Source organism: Lobosporangium transversale (genome assembly GCF_002105155.1).
Source record: "Lobosporangium transversale strain NRRL 3116 chromosome Unknown BCR41scaffold_11, whole genome shotgun sequence".
NCBI lineage: Eukaryota > Fungi > Mortierellomycota > Mortierellomycetes > Mortierellales > Mortierellaceae > Lobosporangium > Lobosporangium transversale.
In genome coordinates, this window is record NW_019028989.1 from 487,592 (window position 1) to 503,172 (window position 15,581).

Consider the following 15,581-nt stretch of genomic DNA (forward strand, 5'->3'; position numbering starts at 1 on the left):
AAGACAAGACAGTGCTATCCTAGGGTCCGGCGGACAAACCAAATAAGGCATGCAATACCCAGATTACCTTCGCGTGGTACGCTCTGGCCTGCCCGCTCATATCTGAGGAGGGCATAATATATATATTTTTCGCTCTTAATGCTTTGCCACAGCTTAGGACATGTATGCCAAGCAAAGTAGATGAAATTTTGTGGAACGTGATCTAGTTTTTAAGAGCAGTCAACACCAAAACAAAGAAAATTTTTTAAGGACACTAGAAAAAAAAAAAAAGCAAGGCTCCTTCCTTTCTATTCTTTCTTTCTTTGTTCTCCACTTGATCCTTCCACACTCTCCTTCACCTTCATTTTACTCCCTCCTTTCTATTTGTCTTTTCTTCCTTCTTTTTTTTTTTTCTTTTTCGTTTTTGTAGTTATTCATTGGTTCTTTTCAAGGTAAATATCATGTTTACAACAGTTAATAAAACCTTCACGTCCACCGTATACCTTTTTTTTTTTTTTTTTTTTTTTTTTACCAATCTGATGATTCCAAAGACAATTTGCACGTCAGTCATACTGCCTACGGGCAATGATGAGCAATATATCTATACCCAAATTTCTGATAAAAAAAAAAATAATTATATTTCCTGATTTCGTTGTTGGACGCGAATTAATAGACGAATTCTAACAGAATTTTACTTTCTCTTTATGGCAGGTTCGATTACATTTCGATTAGTCCATATTCCAGATTATTGAATGCTCTTAATAAAAAGAAAGACATATTCATGTTATGTTCCTTTCTAGACTATGAAGGCTTTTCATTCATATATATATACTACTAGTCTTTTTAGTTTTAACCATTGATTTATTTTTATTTTTATTTTTTTGTATTGCGTGGTGTCTATATTGGCTTTTTTCACTTGTTCACTATCTGGATGAAGTCAATTCAGCCATGTATCTCTCAATCTGGCCTTGAATAACTCCATCAGGGCATTTATCACGGATCTCACTATTATACACATTCCAAGAAAATAATGAAACGTTAAGGCTGTCATTAAAATAATGAATAAGAAATAAAAAAAAAAAAAAAAGGTACATGTTTCCTTACCGTAATGTATCCAAATCCTTTTGCGAATAGGCTTGCTGTACTGCTTCTTGATATGCTTCAATCTTCAGGAAGAGTCCTGCGCGGACATGCGCATCGCACTTTAGAATGTACTTGGAGGCCTCCTTGAATTGCATGGCCTTCACGCACTCCTCAACAAAAGGTTCATAGCCAATGGGCGACTTTTTGGACTTTGCTAATGTTGCTACTCCATCCCAGTCTCTGATCTCAACTAATGCTCGCAGCTTAATCCACCAGAAACGTTTTACCGGCATTTTAAATTCACTTTGGACCTTTGTTGCGCGGTTGCCTTGGTTGATTGTGATCAGTTTATAGACAGTGCTGCTCATGGAAAGACCGATAAATGGCTGAGAATAATCCTTTTCCAATTGAACTTGCGTCCGAAGAAGGCTGATGCTATCATCGATAGCCTACCAGTATATGAAATGATTAGTAGTCTGTAGAATAATGAGGCGAGGCGCGATTTGCGATAATTTTTTACCCTTGTTGTGTCTAAAGCCTTTTTTTTTTTTTTTTTTTTTTTTGTACCTTTGCCTCAAAGACGTGTTCTTTATCGTCCTGATATAATTTAAGAGCTTCCTTTAGCTTGTTGATCCGCCCTACGGTATCTTTCTGCTGGAAACTCTCCATCAATAACAAATTGGCGTTATCAACTCTCTGATCGTTTTGGTAATAAAAGTTCTTTAAGAGCTCCGTATCCTGTTGTTTGCAGTATGATTCCAAAAGGCTGCATGCAAGCGGCTTTTTGTTGATGACCTTGAAGAACTCTGCTAAATGAAGTTTGCGCTTCAGATGCAGTAGTACATGATAAACTGGGAAGATAGAGCAATTGATTTAGTTTGTGAAATAACTTGAAGCAATAACTTTTTTTTTTTTTTTTTTTTTTTTTTTTTCTCAAGTAGCCTAGGAAAAAACTCACCAAGATCAGTGTCACCACTCTCGATAGCTTTCACCAGTGCAAGCTCATCCTGTTGCATGCTCATCAACAGTGGCACTTGATCGCCAGCCCTTGGCTCGTAATCAAGAAGCTGTTCGTATTTAGTCATAAGAGAATAATAGCAATTAGGTCTTTTAAGCTAATCTTCAGTTGCAGGCTACTCTACACTTTAGCGGCTGCACTCCTGATAATGACGACAACTCTACCATCGTAGCCAACTTGGATTGACCGGCTTTGTGTGCTGTCATGGCGATCTCTGAATAAGAGAGTCCGGGTTTATTAGCCAGCTTCTCAACAACCATACGACAGATTGTATCCTCATCATCATTCGATTTTTTGATCTTTGAACAAGCCCAATGAATAAGAATCCTGTCTGTTCGCATTTTGAGATACTCACAAATCCTGATCGCAAGAAGATATTGATGACGGCTAATCAGACGATCAATCAAGGCCTCTGGTGTAAGCCTCTGGTATCTGATAGAATAGAGACATAATGGGTGTAAGATGTTAGGTCCAAATATGTAGCAGCACAGTAGCATGAGACATGCTGATTATAATGACAAATAAAATTGTTGAAGGACACTTACTGAGCGTAAGTGAGTGGGATACCGATCTCATAGTATCGAACAGCATTCAGGACTCTCAGGACCTTACACATCTCAACAAATGAGTCAGCATTGTGAATTTCCAAAAAGCACTTTCCAAAAGAAGCAGCCTAAGGCGCCAAAGGAATGAGTTGCATGTGAATGAGTACAGAATTTCTGGGCTATCAAAATAATCATGAACATACTTTTTCAATCTGATATGGATACCTTAAGGAGTGTTCGTTGATATTGATGTGATATTTCGTGTCCAGCAGCCTCAATGCATGCCTCCACAGCTTCTGAAAGCTCTAATCTGATGCTTCGTATATTTTCGTCCGCCTTAGGGCTTTTCTTCTATAAAATATGATATCGCAGTCAGAATCAGGTATCTATTTAAGAGATTTCACCTGACAGATATTGCTGGTTGTGCGGCATATACCTCAAAGTGATCCAGAGCATCATAGAGCATGGCTGCAGGTGCTGTCGATCCAATATTGAAAATACTCTCCGTGACATCTGAGTTGATATTTAGCGTAAAATATACTTATTGTTAATGTGGTGTCCACTGATCAAGAATCTGATGGCAATCCACGTTCCTTTGAGCTCTGCTTCTTACCAGGTACTTTTTGTAGGAACTCGCATTTTTCACTGCTGATAATTCTGACGCCATCAATTTCTGGAATCAAAAAAATAGCATCGTCGTAGGAATATCTAGCATGGATTTAAAGAGGATCAGTATGATAGTTGAGCATACCTTCAAAAAAAAAAAAACTGATTTCCTTATCAACATTATGCCAAATCCCTTACTTGATCCAATCACCATACGGTCCAACCATTAGAACAATTTTGTCCCAGTACAAGACAACAGAGTCCGTTCCACACCTTTGAAAAAATAAATGCATAAGATAATGGGATGAACTTTTCAACTTGACCAACAGCATCTCTCTTTGATAGCTTACCAGACTAACTGCTGCGGTGGAACTTGTGATTTAGTTGGAAACTCTGATAGATTCTTTTGAAAGTCCGTGGACACAACCCAAAGCTTCCCATCAGATGTGAACAGCGCCAGATACTTTCCGTCCGGAGAGATCGACATCTTCGTAAATGGTCCTTGTTGTAGGCGCTACGTGAAATCGATAATATATATTGATTAGGAGTGTTTTTCTTTTCTTTTTTTTTAACACCACGTTGCTGTCATGTACTTTTTCCGTCAATATACTTCATCTCTAGCTTCTGTTGCATCTACGACGAGGATAGTTGAGTTGAATGCAAGTAAGACTTCCACATGACGACTGAGAGTAAATTTTGGAGGGATCACTGTCCAACTGTGAGGTGGTTCATTGATGCCAGGGTCTGCTAGGAGCAAGGGCCGAGGTTCATCGAAGTTCGCAATACTAATCAACTGAAAACTTCCTGTCAGTGCTACCAACCCTGTGCCCCAAATCTGAACATCAATGACACGGTTATCCTTGGCTTCCTATTTGCAGCCAATAAGGAAGTCAGACAATGACATTAATGCCGGCTACTGAGTGAACATAACAGGCTATCTCTCAGAGGTGCAAAAACAGTCCATCCTGAAGTTAAGATGGTACCTTGCCGAGCGAAAACTGAGTGTATTCTCCTAGAATATTATACATGCGGACGGTGCCATCTTCCAAAACACAGAGTAGATGTTCTGTCTCTGTCCAGCCCATTCCTACGATTCGTCCCTTGTCCCACTAAACATTTCACAGGAAAGTTTTTGGATATTGATAGCAATCATGTATTAGCCTCGAGCTTTCTAAAAGAAATAGACTGAATATTTTGCACTCTCCTTTTATACTTGCCTGAATGGGCTCCATTAGTTTTCCTGATGATGTATAAAGGTAAATGCTGGGCTTGACGGGCTGCTGTTTCTGCACAAGAAGAACCTTGCGATCATCACGAACAAGTGCTAAACGTAAATATGCGAAGCACCATTACAACATGTTTCAGAGCCGGTTTTATTCAGGATGAACCAAAGTTGAACAAAAGGAAGAAATTAGATTCTGTACCTAGCGGTCCACCAAACGGTGCTGCTGCAACCATGTACTTTGACAAATCGACCTGCTTCCAGAGCATGGAGTAAATCTCTTGTTTTCTGTAGTGCAAAAGGGAGTAAAATTGGACAAAATTTGTATAAAAGTGCATGAAAAATATGCAAGTCGCTTGAGTTGGTTCTTTGCCTAGCAATTAAATCGCTCTGTCGAGACTCGAGACTATTTTCCTCCTTGCCTTACCTATAGTAACGGTCATGTAACTGAATCCAGTCTGCGATTGGAGGTGACATGTTTGTAGTTGATGGATGATGTCCTTCACTTGTAATGGTCCTACTATCTGCTTCCAATTGTCCTATCTGTGTTTACAAGCCTGTTTGCCCCTGAAGTAGATTTCTCTTTCCTCTGAAATGTAAGTTGTGGCAATGAGACAGAGAAGGAAGGCTGTCTTCATCTTTTACCCCTAGTAATCATGTGACAGTATCGCGTGACGTAATCGTCGCGCTTGGGAGTCATAAAATCAGATTAATTAGTGCCGGCTATGGCGGGGCCTAATAAAAAGCCCCCACCTAGCAACCAAATAAAAAACTCTCGATCTCCTTGACATACCAGCCTTCAGAAAAAAACCCAGCTTGTGGTTGTATCGTCAGCCTTACCACTAGCGGTTTTATATATATATATTTTCTTCTGAGGATATAGCGAAGATGAAATAGCATGTGATATCTTTTCAGCCCCTTCCGAACGAGTCGATACAAAGGAATGAAGGGATGAGACAGAAGCGTATTCCCATAGAAGAAACTGATATTTGCTGGTTATTTTGCGCCGTTCTGTAATTTTAGCATGTTTACCACAATATCTGGAGTGGTGTGGAAAAACCGGCCGAAACAAAAGACAGAAGCTTAAACACGGCGGCATACGGAAATGTCTGTATGTAACGAGAGGAGACCATTGGTCAAAAAGTTCGGATGTTCATACAGTAGAAGATTCCTGTTACCTTTGCAGTAGAGAGGATTGGGTACAAGCCTACTTGACTCTAATACCTCTTTGAAAAAAAAAAAGAAAAAAAAGGAACCTGCCTCTGTTCACACACATCCATTGTATGCAGTTCAACCCAAGGGTACCCACACCAGAAAAAAAAATATATATATCCCGTATGATTGGCGCCATGCCTGAAACAATGGATACATGCCATGCATGAAAGATAGAGTCCTAACCTTGACACAATGACTGTTGCTATGTGGACTCTTGCTATGTGGACTCTCCAGAATTACTCTATGATCACAGAGATGTGGGTCTATCGATCATGCTGTGTTGCCAAGAACTTGAAAAGGTATATAAACCCTTTTTCCTTACATTTTTCCAACACAGTCTATCACGGTCTACATCCACAACACTTGAATCACACACAGTCTTTTCACCACTCACTCCAACATATCACCATGAGTGTGATATGTTGAAGTGGTTCCCGATGGGTTTAATAGAGCCAATAAAAACTAGTCCCCCGACTTTTAGCAATGTTTACCAACCCGGATTTATCAAGAGAAGGCAGCAAGATGAGGAAGCAACAGATGTAATAAACTAAGGATAGCAACCAACGGAGCCCATTTCAAGCCTATACAGCAACAACTATTATCACTATTACATACACCAGTCAAATACTGGAATAAGAATCAAGCTCTCAACATCATCAAATGATGTCATGGGACTCTCAAGCGAATGCTGGGATCATGTGTAAGTCTTCATTATTAATTTTTTCTTTTTCTTTTGCTAAACACAGGACACAGGAGACAAAGTTCTCCTAGGCCAGATTGGTTCCATGATAGTCACTTCAAAATAACAGTCAGTTTTTTTTTTTTTTTTTTTTTTTTTTTTTTTTGCTAACCTATTTTCCTGTTGTTTTATGTATATATAAGATTTCTTTCTCTGACTCGATCTATCTTTGTAGGCGCGCTCACTTTTGTCAATGGGTTTATACGCCCAAGAAGTGCCCACCCATCCTGTAAAGACTTTGTTGGACAGGTCCCTTGTATTGTGTCAGACGTATTTGCATCGCAATGTAATAGTAGCGCATAATTATTCATAGCCATCCGAAGAGACTACAACGTTCTCATTACCTTCAGCCTGTAGATGCAGATGAACAGTCCCCTTGGATACATTAAAGAGCGATAGCGGCGACAGGCACAAGCACAAGAACAGGTGCAGGCAAAAAATGTAGGCACAGGTATAGTGTCGAGCCTTGGTCAGAGCACAGCTTCGGGCCGTGGCCAGAGCAGCAAGCGGCATCTTTGTATCATAGCAAAAGGCGATCAAAGAGGGGTGTAAGAAGTTTTAATAGTTGATTAAATAGTTAGATAGTCATATGTGTGTTCGCTCCCTCGGTGACGTAATAGCACTCCCGCGCTTGAAGGTCGCCCACTTCTTTAGTTAAATTCTCATTACAAGAGCCTTAATTCAGCCCAACAGCTTTGGCTTAGCTGTCCACCTTATCAAAAGTGTTCAAGTCTTAGCATGAGCATCCTGTACGTCGAGGGGTGCAGATCTATCGCCTTCAAAAAGTATTGTGCTGTCTACAATTTAGCTTTCAAGACATATCTCGATTGCTATGTCTTTACCCGAGCACCACAAGTTTACTTGAACAAACCGCATTATAATTCAAAGCGGCGGGCTCCTTTATATTTGCATGACCCCAGAAAGCCTTCAGAACGTTGCAGTTTTTATCAGCCATTTTCACATAATGTCTACTGTATACACAGGCTTTTTTTTTTTTTTTTTTTTTTTTCATTTGAATTATCAGGAATACAGATGGAATGATGAAGCAATCATATCTCCCACCTCGTCAACCATTTGGCCCAAAAAATGTTCACATGCCGCGCTTCCATACCGATGATAGCCCATTCAAACCTTTGACCATGTCTATAAAGAAGTATCTGAGGGGCCATCTGTTTGCTACATGTTCTATTTGGCAACTAACAAGTGTTTCTGCCAATACTTTGATTAAGAACCTAGCGATGAGAGGACGACATCGAAAGTATGTGAGATGATACTTTTTAAGGGTTATGCTTTCGGAGTCGTAACGGAGGGTCTGGTGCAAGAAGGCCCAAAAATATAATGATATGTATGGCCATCATTATATCACTACCCGTATCGCCCACAATGTACTTGAGTATAGCCTAAGTGATACATGATTCCTACGACTCAAACAACTCCATGAGTATAAATACTATCTCTTTTTTTCCTCATATGTCGGCTTCAAATATCCGAATAATTTTGTTTGGAACCGTTGTCCTAGTGTGGTACAACTTTTCTTGTACGCGTAGTAAAAATTACGTGCCAATACTTCGGTGACGTACGTGCCGCATTGTGATACAGGTTGATATTTTTGTGTTGTGCATTCCGCCCATTAATCCTCCCATTGCTAACGCCAGCATCGGGGGACATTTTCAGCCTTTCAACATTTTGTATCATTGCCCATAGTCCATTCACAGGAGCGCGGAAACACATCTTAACCTTTATTGAAAGCGCTTTCTCGTGGATTGTACGGGCCAAACTCCTTCCTTCCACAAAATTCAGCGCGTGATCAGGACCAGAGATCTGTTTAGAGGAAGCTCTATTTAATTCATTTGCACATCAAACTTTTTTTTTTTTTTTTTTTTTTGAGCTCTCCTTTCAAAACAAAGAATCCCATGACACACCGACCCATCGATGCAGAAGCTACTGAGGCTCTGCTTAAGCTTGCATCCAAAACCGTTGACGATCAGTTAGGACGTGAACAAAAGTATCCAGAACTGAGCGACTTCTTCAACACAGATTATTCCGCCAATTATGTGGCGCCCGATCCACGGCAACAGATACTTCGTCACAAACGAGCCATTAGCTTGCCTGATACACTTTTTGAACAATATAACCGTAAGGGATAAAAAAAATTTTTTTTTTAATCGCTACCTTCCCTTTTAATGTTTTTGATTTCCTTGGAACCTTATATTTTTCTGACGCGCTGTATTTTTATTCTTGTTTCTAGTTCTCGAGTGTCGTTGTTTCATGGGCTTGTTCCCCGAAATTGGTCGAGTCTGGATCACAATTGATCATCGTCTCTTTCTCTGGAATTATGCAGACGGGTATGTTGCCTTTAAGGATCATTCAAAGGACAACATATTTGGCCGCCTTGTTTCATTATTATGACTATTTATTTATATTTTCTCTCTTAAAAAAAAAAATAGCGGAAACTATGAATCATATGAGGAGCTAGATCAGATTATTGTGAATGTTGCTCTTGTTAAGCCAAAGCCAGGTAAATCACAGGATTGGATCACCACAAGACGGAGCTTAGGATGGGAATTCAAACAACGTGTTGCAGAAGCCACGAGTTGCACGATTGACTTACTTATTTCAATATTCCCTATCTAGATACATTTGATGATAAAGTAGAATATCTCTTAGTTATTGCTACTCCAATTGAAGTGCACTTGCTGGGAATGTCGGTTGGATTTGGGTCAACGCCGCACACACTCTATATCACCAACATGAGTGTACCAACCGATAATGTGGCGATTAAAAGCATCGTGGGTACAGCTGATGGACGTATCTTCATGAATGGAAATGACGGAAGGCTATGGGAAGTTGATTACCAGGCGGAAGAGGGCTGGTTCAGCAAAAAGTGTACTAAACGGGAAGTGATCGGGAGTCCACTTTCATTCTTTATCCCAACTTTCCTCAGCAAAATCAGAGTCGATCCAATTGTCAAGATCGTTTTCGATGAATCTAGGCAGACCATTTATGCTTTGACAGAGAATTCTAATATCGAGGTACGTCTCTACAAAAGAATGGCGAGGACATCGGATGCATAGAATTAAGTTCAAGCGGGAGATTCCATTGGGAATAATGGGATGATGAGATTAAGGATTGAACCCATGTGTCAATCATCGTTTTCCTATCATAGGTGATCGGATTGTCTGGTACTACACATGCCAGATCAACAGTCAAAGCAAGTTACATTCTTCAGGAGGGCAAACGGAAGAGTAATCACAACAGGGCCATGGACGAAGGTCTATTCAAGATTATGGACATTCATGTTATCCCACTGACAGAATCAAAGGATGTCAGCCTTTTGGCTGTTACTGTGACAGGCTGCCGCCTCTATCTTGGGCAGAAAGCAGCCCTTGACTACAATAGCCAACGCTATATTGATCAGTCGAGCTCGGGACCATATCTATTACATGTCCGGATACCTCCAATGTTCGAGAGCGCTCCGGAGGCAGTAATGGGGGTTCAGGGTCAATATCGTGTACATCAGTCTCTTTATAACAATGGTGTGTTCTTGGCCGCACATTCGCTTCATGATGCCGCGGATGCACTTATCGCTTCTTCGCCAGATTCTGGGCCCATCAACAAAGCGTCAACAGCAACCAAGGTAGAACATATGCAGTTGATAGATTCAGAATATTTGGTTCATGTTTTTTCTGGATCAATCTATTGGCCCGTATGACTTATTTTATTTCATATCATTAGACTGTTGGCAGTTCATATATTCCAAAGCTCGCAGAGCTTGCCATGATTGCAGGATTGGATGGAAAGATCTGGGGCATGTCCGAGATTCCAGGCGTGGAGTATGCAGGAGCTATCGACTCTTCCATTGCAAGGAATGAGCTTGCTGTTCAACTTTCCAGGTCTGCACGAGAGTACCTTGTACTCACAAACTCGGGAGTTCAGGTCTTTGCTAAACGTCGACCTATTGATACCCTACAACAGTTGCTGCTAGACGGTCGTGGCGCAGAAAGCGAGCTGGCTTCTTTTTTCACTCAGTATGTAGTTCATTGGAGTAATTCTTCATGGCATAGTTCAATGCTATTTCTACTTCAAAGTCTATTTAACTGATGCGTTTGATCTCTCGTTAATATAATATTTATTAGATATGGACGTGTTGAGTCATGCGCAATGTGTATCGCGGTCCTCTGTGGCCATCCTAGCCTCTCAGCAGCACCGGTAGGATCTCAATGTAAGCGATTTGGGGTTCTAGGCAGTTGATATGAAATGGACCATTCTACACTGTTATGTTTTTTTTTTTTTTTTTATTTTTTTTTTTATTTTTTTTATATCTCGACTAAATCAATGTCTTTTATTCTTTCTCGTAGTCATGTCACCACATTCGACCGCTGGACCGATTGCTGCAACAGCTGAAAGACTACTATTGGAGTGGGGCGGCAAACGCAATTTGTCGGAGAAGCTGGCGAGCGAACGCGCAGCGTCTGCAAACTTGGCAGGATCAGAACTTGGACGGCCTGTTTCTCAAAGTAGTTCAGGACAGTATACTTATCGACACACTGCACTTAGCCTTTACCTAGCGCGATTGCTGAGACCACTCTGGAAGCGTAAGGTCATCAAAGTCATCAACACACTTCGAGGACTTGTTGATTCTGAAATCTCTGACCTTGTGTTGACAGCTGTACAAAAGGATTTGTTCTCCCTTCGGGCGGTATTGAACAACAACATTGAACTTTTTACGCCACGTCCAATCGTGACGTCCAATCCTCCGGGCGAGAAAGATCAAATTGAGATTGAGAATGCAAATGTCGAGACCAAATCCTTGAAGGCATTACTACTCCTCATCACACAGTGCATTGAAGGTATTGCTTTTGTACTCTTTTTGATTGACTCCAAAATGTCGGAAACTGTCTCAAAGTAAGTTATCCTAGTGATCTTAAATCATTTATCCCTGTCTTTCCAGCGGAGACAATCTTGTGTACTCATTCAAACAACCGTTCCTTTCCTTTTGTTTCTGTCATACTGCAGTATTCCTGCAGAATCACAGCAAGTACTTTTAAATATTACCTACGAGAACTTGTTGACAACTTCAAAGGGTCATGATCTCTGTCGCGAATTAGTCACGGCTGTTATCAACAAACAGATGGGCCACCATATGAGCGTAAGAGGATGTCAATCATGACAGAACAGACTATAACTGGAAACATTTGTGCAAGTACTCAATACAGGTATTTTTTACTATGGCTTTAGGTGGATGCTGTTAGCGACACATTACAGAGGATTTGTGGGTCATTCTGCAGTCCAGGGGATGTGATATTTTACAAGGCAACTGAGCACCTACGCCAATCAATTTCCTCTAAAGACCCTGCAGATATTGAAGATCATGCAAGGGAATCTTTGAGGCTCTTCAAGAAAGTTCCTTTCCTGCTAGTTGATGAAACACATGGACCTAATAAGCTTCAAGGAATTTGCAAAGACTACATGCAGTTGAAATTTTTCCCAGGTGCTGTTGAGCTCGCCCTCTCTTGTGCTCAGGGCGTTGATCCAAGTAACAAAGCAGCAGCATATGTCAAGGATGGCATTAGCTCAAAAGTAACGACAACATATATTGACAGGAGAATTCTGCATAGGATCTGTTCAACATCTTGAATCTTTGATTTTTTTTTTCTAACTATCCTCGAATGATTTGAATATAAACCCCGTATAGGACATCCGGGCAGAACAATATGCACAAAGGATGATCTGCTATGAAAACACGGTTGCTGTCTTGAAGGAGTTAGGATTGGACTCTGCACAGGGACCATTGTCTAGTTTTGCATTCCATACTCTGGAAACGGCTCTTCAGTTTGATGATTCACTCTTTCACACATTCCTTTATGATTGGTTATTGTCGCACAACCGTGCAGATTATCTTCTCGAGATCTCTTCACCCTATATTGAAGAGTACCTCAAGCAGTGCACTCTACTAGAATCAACACGGGATCTGTTGTGGCGCTATTATATCAAAGTGGATGAATTTGGTCATGCAGCGCAGGAGTTGGGACGTATTGCAGACTCGACACGCTATCAACTCACATTTGAATCAAGACTTCAGTACTTGTCGCTTGCAGTCAGTAATGCCAAGAGCTATCCAGCAGGATCAGACCCCAAATCTGATAATGGTCGACTGTTGATTGACCTGGAAGAGAAATTAGAAGTAGGGAACATTCAGCTGGACATCATATTGAATTTGAAGGCCATGGTGGATGAACAGAAACATGTTTCTGAAAACCCTGCTTTTGACGCAGCTACGAGACTGCAAGCTGGTCATGACGCTCGAGAGTTGGAGAGCCTTTTGCAAAGCTGTCGATCTCAGCTCCTAGATGCCAATGGTGTATGTTATCTTGTTTTTGTCAGAGCTCTTGTTGTTGTTGTTGACTTCGTCTACTAAATAATGCGCTCTTCAATCGAACCAGTTATATCACTCATATGTAGAGCCTCTCAAGATGTACGATTCAATGCTTGCCATCTATCACACTTCAGATTTTGACGACGAGTACCATATACGGACTGCTTGGGAGGGCTTTATTGCAAAAGGTACAAACGCTGAATTTGTTGTTTGTAACAAAATACTCTGAGACTATATACTTATGGATGTATTTTTTTTTTATCGATAGTTTTTGTTGAGGCTGTCGACAGTGGACGTTCTCCATTGACGGATATCGAGGTGCGTGTCAAGGATCTAGGACGACGCTTTTATCCGTCAGCCAAAGTTGTACCGATTGCAATGATGGTTCAGATTCTAGAACGCTATCCATATCTGAAGCAAACTGCAAGTTATGGAGTTCCAGCAGGATGGGCTGTGCGTATCTTGCGAGAAATCGGATTTCCGTATGAGGCGCTATTTGATAGTTTCCATGCCTTGATTGAGACCAAGAAGAATGAATGGATTGGACCAAGAGCGTCATTGGTATTGATTCAAGACATTGAATATTTGCTACGAGCATGGCTTGCAGAAAGCCATGGATCTGGTATTATCGCAGAGTTGAACGATGCACTGGGGATCTCTGAGGATGGGTGGCACCAGTACACCAATGGAACTACTGTGAATGGCGGGACAGTTGCCACATTAGGACTCACCGGAACAGGTTCATTGGATCGATTCAGGGCAAGAAAAGTGGAGGAGGCGATCGAGATGTACATTCGTGTCCTCGAATCTGCGTCATGGACACCTGCACCTGTGTCTAGCGCATTCGATGAGAACATTGGAGGATCTGGAAATGAGGTGGTAGCCAAGGCAGGTAGGCTGGTACAACGTCTTCAAGTTCTTCGTGCAAGGATCCAACGTCTTTAAAAAAATATAATTGATAAAAGGGCAGAAAGTTGAAGACAAAGTTTGTATTTGAAGGATTGATAAGCATGAATAGAGATTTATTAAAAAAAAAAAAAAAAAAAAAAAAAAAAAAAAAACAATAGCCACATCTAGAAAGCCAGAAAGCATTTGTTTATTTTTATTTTATTTTTTTTGATACAGCCAACTGCAATTAAGCTTTGTCCGAATGACCTAGGGGATGTTATGGCACAAGATGTTAAATTTGAAAAAGCAGTGCATACCGGATTCACGGGTGCACTCAAATGCAATGCTCAAAGGTATAGTAAGAAGCAGATTGGATAACCAATTCCCTTCCTCCGTGCGTCTAGGAGAATATAAATTTGTAATAAGACTACATCCGATAAGCAAAGGTGGAGGGAAAGAGATGTTTTTATTTGGATATTGTATTGAGGGGCAATATAGCTATGCTTCTGTTTCGGGTCCGGATTCATTGAATGTGACTTCCGATGCAGAGTGGCGAGATAAAATGCAATGAAAGCAATCGAGAGACTGATCTCTATTGTGCGGGAAGCCATATTGTGATGCTAACATTCCCTGCTGAAGCGCAGTGGATCGTGATGGAAGGTGTTATGATTTTATCGTGCTGCTTTGCTATATTTGTGATGCATGAAAACTCTGGAAAAAAAAGCAGTTTTTTCAACTTGATAATAGTCTGTCTCTTTATTTTCGCGCCTATTTATTCGGGGTTCAATTTCATAGGTCTTTTTGTGCTACTTCTCTTGATTTTTGTTGCTTTCCTTTTAATCCTTGTTCTCATTTTATTAGGCATGAGTTTCATATATGTCCCAAAGCGTGAACAACCATTCTCCGAGGACTCCACCAGCAACGGCAGCATTGCATTTGCGGCATTATCAGCCTTAGGATCCAACAGGACTCTCGGAGTCATCGACACAATCACAATTGAAGCAGATCAAACGGGAGCTGACATTTTTGTATCTTCTAAGGCATAAAATGACTTTTCTAATCACTTCATTTCTTTATTTTATAAAATCAAAAAAAAAAAAAAAAAAAAAAAAAAAAAGTACAAGCACAGCTTTCACAATTCATTTTTTTTTTTCTATCACTTTTATCCTGCGAGCACCTAATGTCATCTCTTTTTCACTTCTTACTCAGTCTACTATTTTTTCCGCTTACCATTTTCCTCTTACTTTTTTTTTTTTTTTTAGCTCCTAGCCTTACTTAAAAAAAAAAAAGTGCTTTGCCACTTCAATTAATTTTGTCTAACTCACCTCCCGTCAAATCCTTCGTACTTTCTATTCTCAGCATCTCCCCTCTTTTCACTGACTCAACACTTCTCAACATCTGCACCTTTGGGCCGACAAATATCAAGTATCGCATCATAGGATACCCAAATACTCCTCGATACTGCACTCGTTTCTACTCCCATACCTTCTTCTTCCTCTTCTTCTTCTTCTTCCTCTTCTTCTTCTTCTTCTTCTTCTTCTTCTTCAAAAAAGTAATATAAAAAGCCTCCAGTTACTTTTACCATCGATTAGGCTTTTTGCATTTTATAATCTTAAGCCTTGGAACCGTTGCCACGCTTCATACCATAATGGCGCCTCTACATGCTTTAGAGTGTTGTATAAGTTAGCGAGCGCCATCATGAGGAAGTGAATGGCAATCAGGAGTGGAGCAACAACATAAGGTGCTGTATAAGAAATATGTATGATAGGAAACATGAGGGTAATCATAGAAGCGAACACGCCATAGCAAGTGGGGATATGGATGCGGGGCTAAGAATGGAAAAGAATCAGAACACCCTAACATTCAATGGTTACAATGAATTTTTCCTTGTAGAGCCTTGGTCTAAGTAA

General features: G+C 40.5%; 2 protein-coding genes across 2 annotated transcripts; one reads left to right on the plus strand and one right to left on the minus strand.

Annotated features, from left to right (window-relative positions):
• Window positions 1–902: 902 nt before the first annotated feature.
• BCR41DRAFT_403816 (Vps16, C-terminal region-domain-containing protein) lies at window positions 903–4,791 on the minus strand (the record flags this gene model as incomplete). Its single annotated transcript, XM_022029358.1, has 13 exons — window positions 903–1,023; window positions 1,231–1,511; window positions 1,630–1,913; window positions 2,021–2,129; window positions 2,245–2,512; window positions 2,626–2,753; window positions 2,851–2,976; window positions 3,062–3,138; window positions 3,239–3,333; window positions 3,430–3,504; window positions 3,582–3,745; window positions 3,842–4,035; window positions 4,656–4,791. The coding sequence occupies 13 exons, from the start codon at window positions 4,789–4,791 to the stop codon at window positions 903–905; spliced, it is 2,058 nt and encodes a 685-aa protein (XP_021883114.1).
• Window positions 4,792–8,283: 3,492 nt separating this feature from the next.
• On the plus strand, window positions 8,284–13,804 carry BCR41DRAFT_350142 (Non-repetitive/WGA-negative nucleoporin C-terminal-domain-containing protein). Its single transcript, XM_022023610.1, has 13 exons — window positions 8,284–8,543; window positions 8,656–8,752; window positions 8,855–8,925; window positions 9,042–9,439; window positions 9,574–10,044; window positions 10,143–10,435; window positions 10,544–10,629; window positions 10,766–11,312; window positions 11,424–11,556; window positions 11,646–11,987; window positions 12,103–12,768; window positions 12,851–12,971; window positions 13,052–13,804. Exons 1-13 carry the CDS (start codon window positions 8,321–8,323, stop codon window positions 13,726–13,728), a joined length of 4,125 nt encoding a protein of 1,374 aa, XP_021883115.1. The 5' UTR covers window positions 8,284–8,320; the 3' UTR covers window positions 13,729–13,804.
• The last annotated feature ends 1,777 nt before the right edge of the window (window positions 13,805–15,581 follow it).

Excerpts from the sequence above, each read along its gene's own strand:
- BCR41DRAFT_350142 (XM_022023610.1), top strand. The coding sequence starts at position 8,321 with ATGACACACCGACCCATCGATGCAGAAGCTACTGAGGCTCTGCTTAAG. Across the intron at positions 11,313-11,423 it reads ATGTCGGAAACTGTCTCAAA|TATTCCTGCAGAATCACAGC; the intron begins GTAAGTTATCCT and ends GTCATACTGCAG. Across the intron at positions 11,988-12,102 it reads AGGATGGCATTAGCTCAAAA|GACATCCGGGCAGAACAATA; the intron begins GTAACGACAACA and ends AACCCCGTATAG.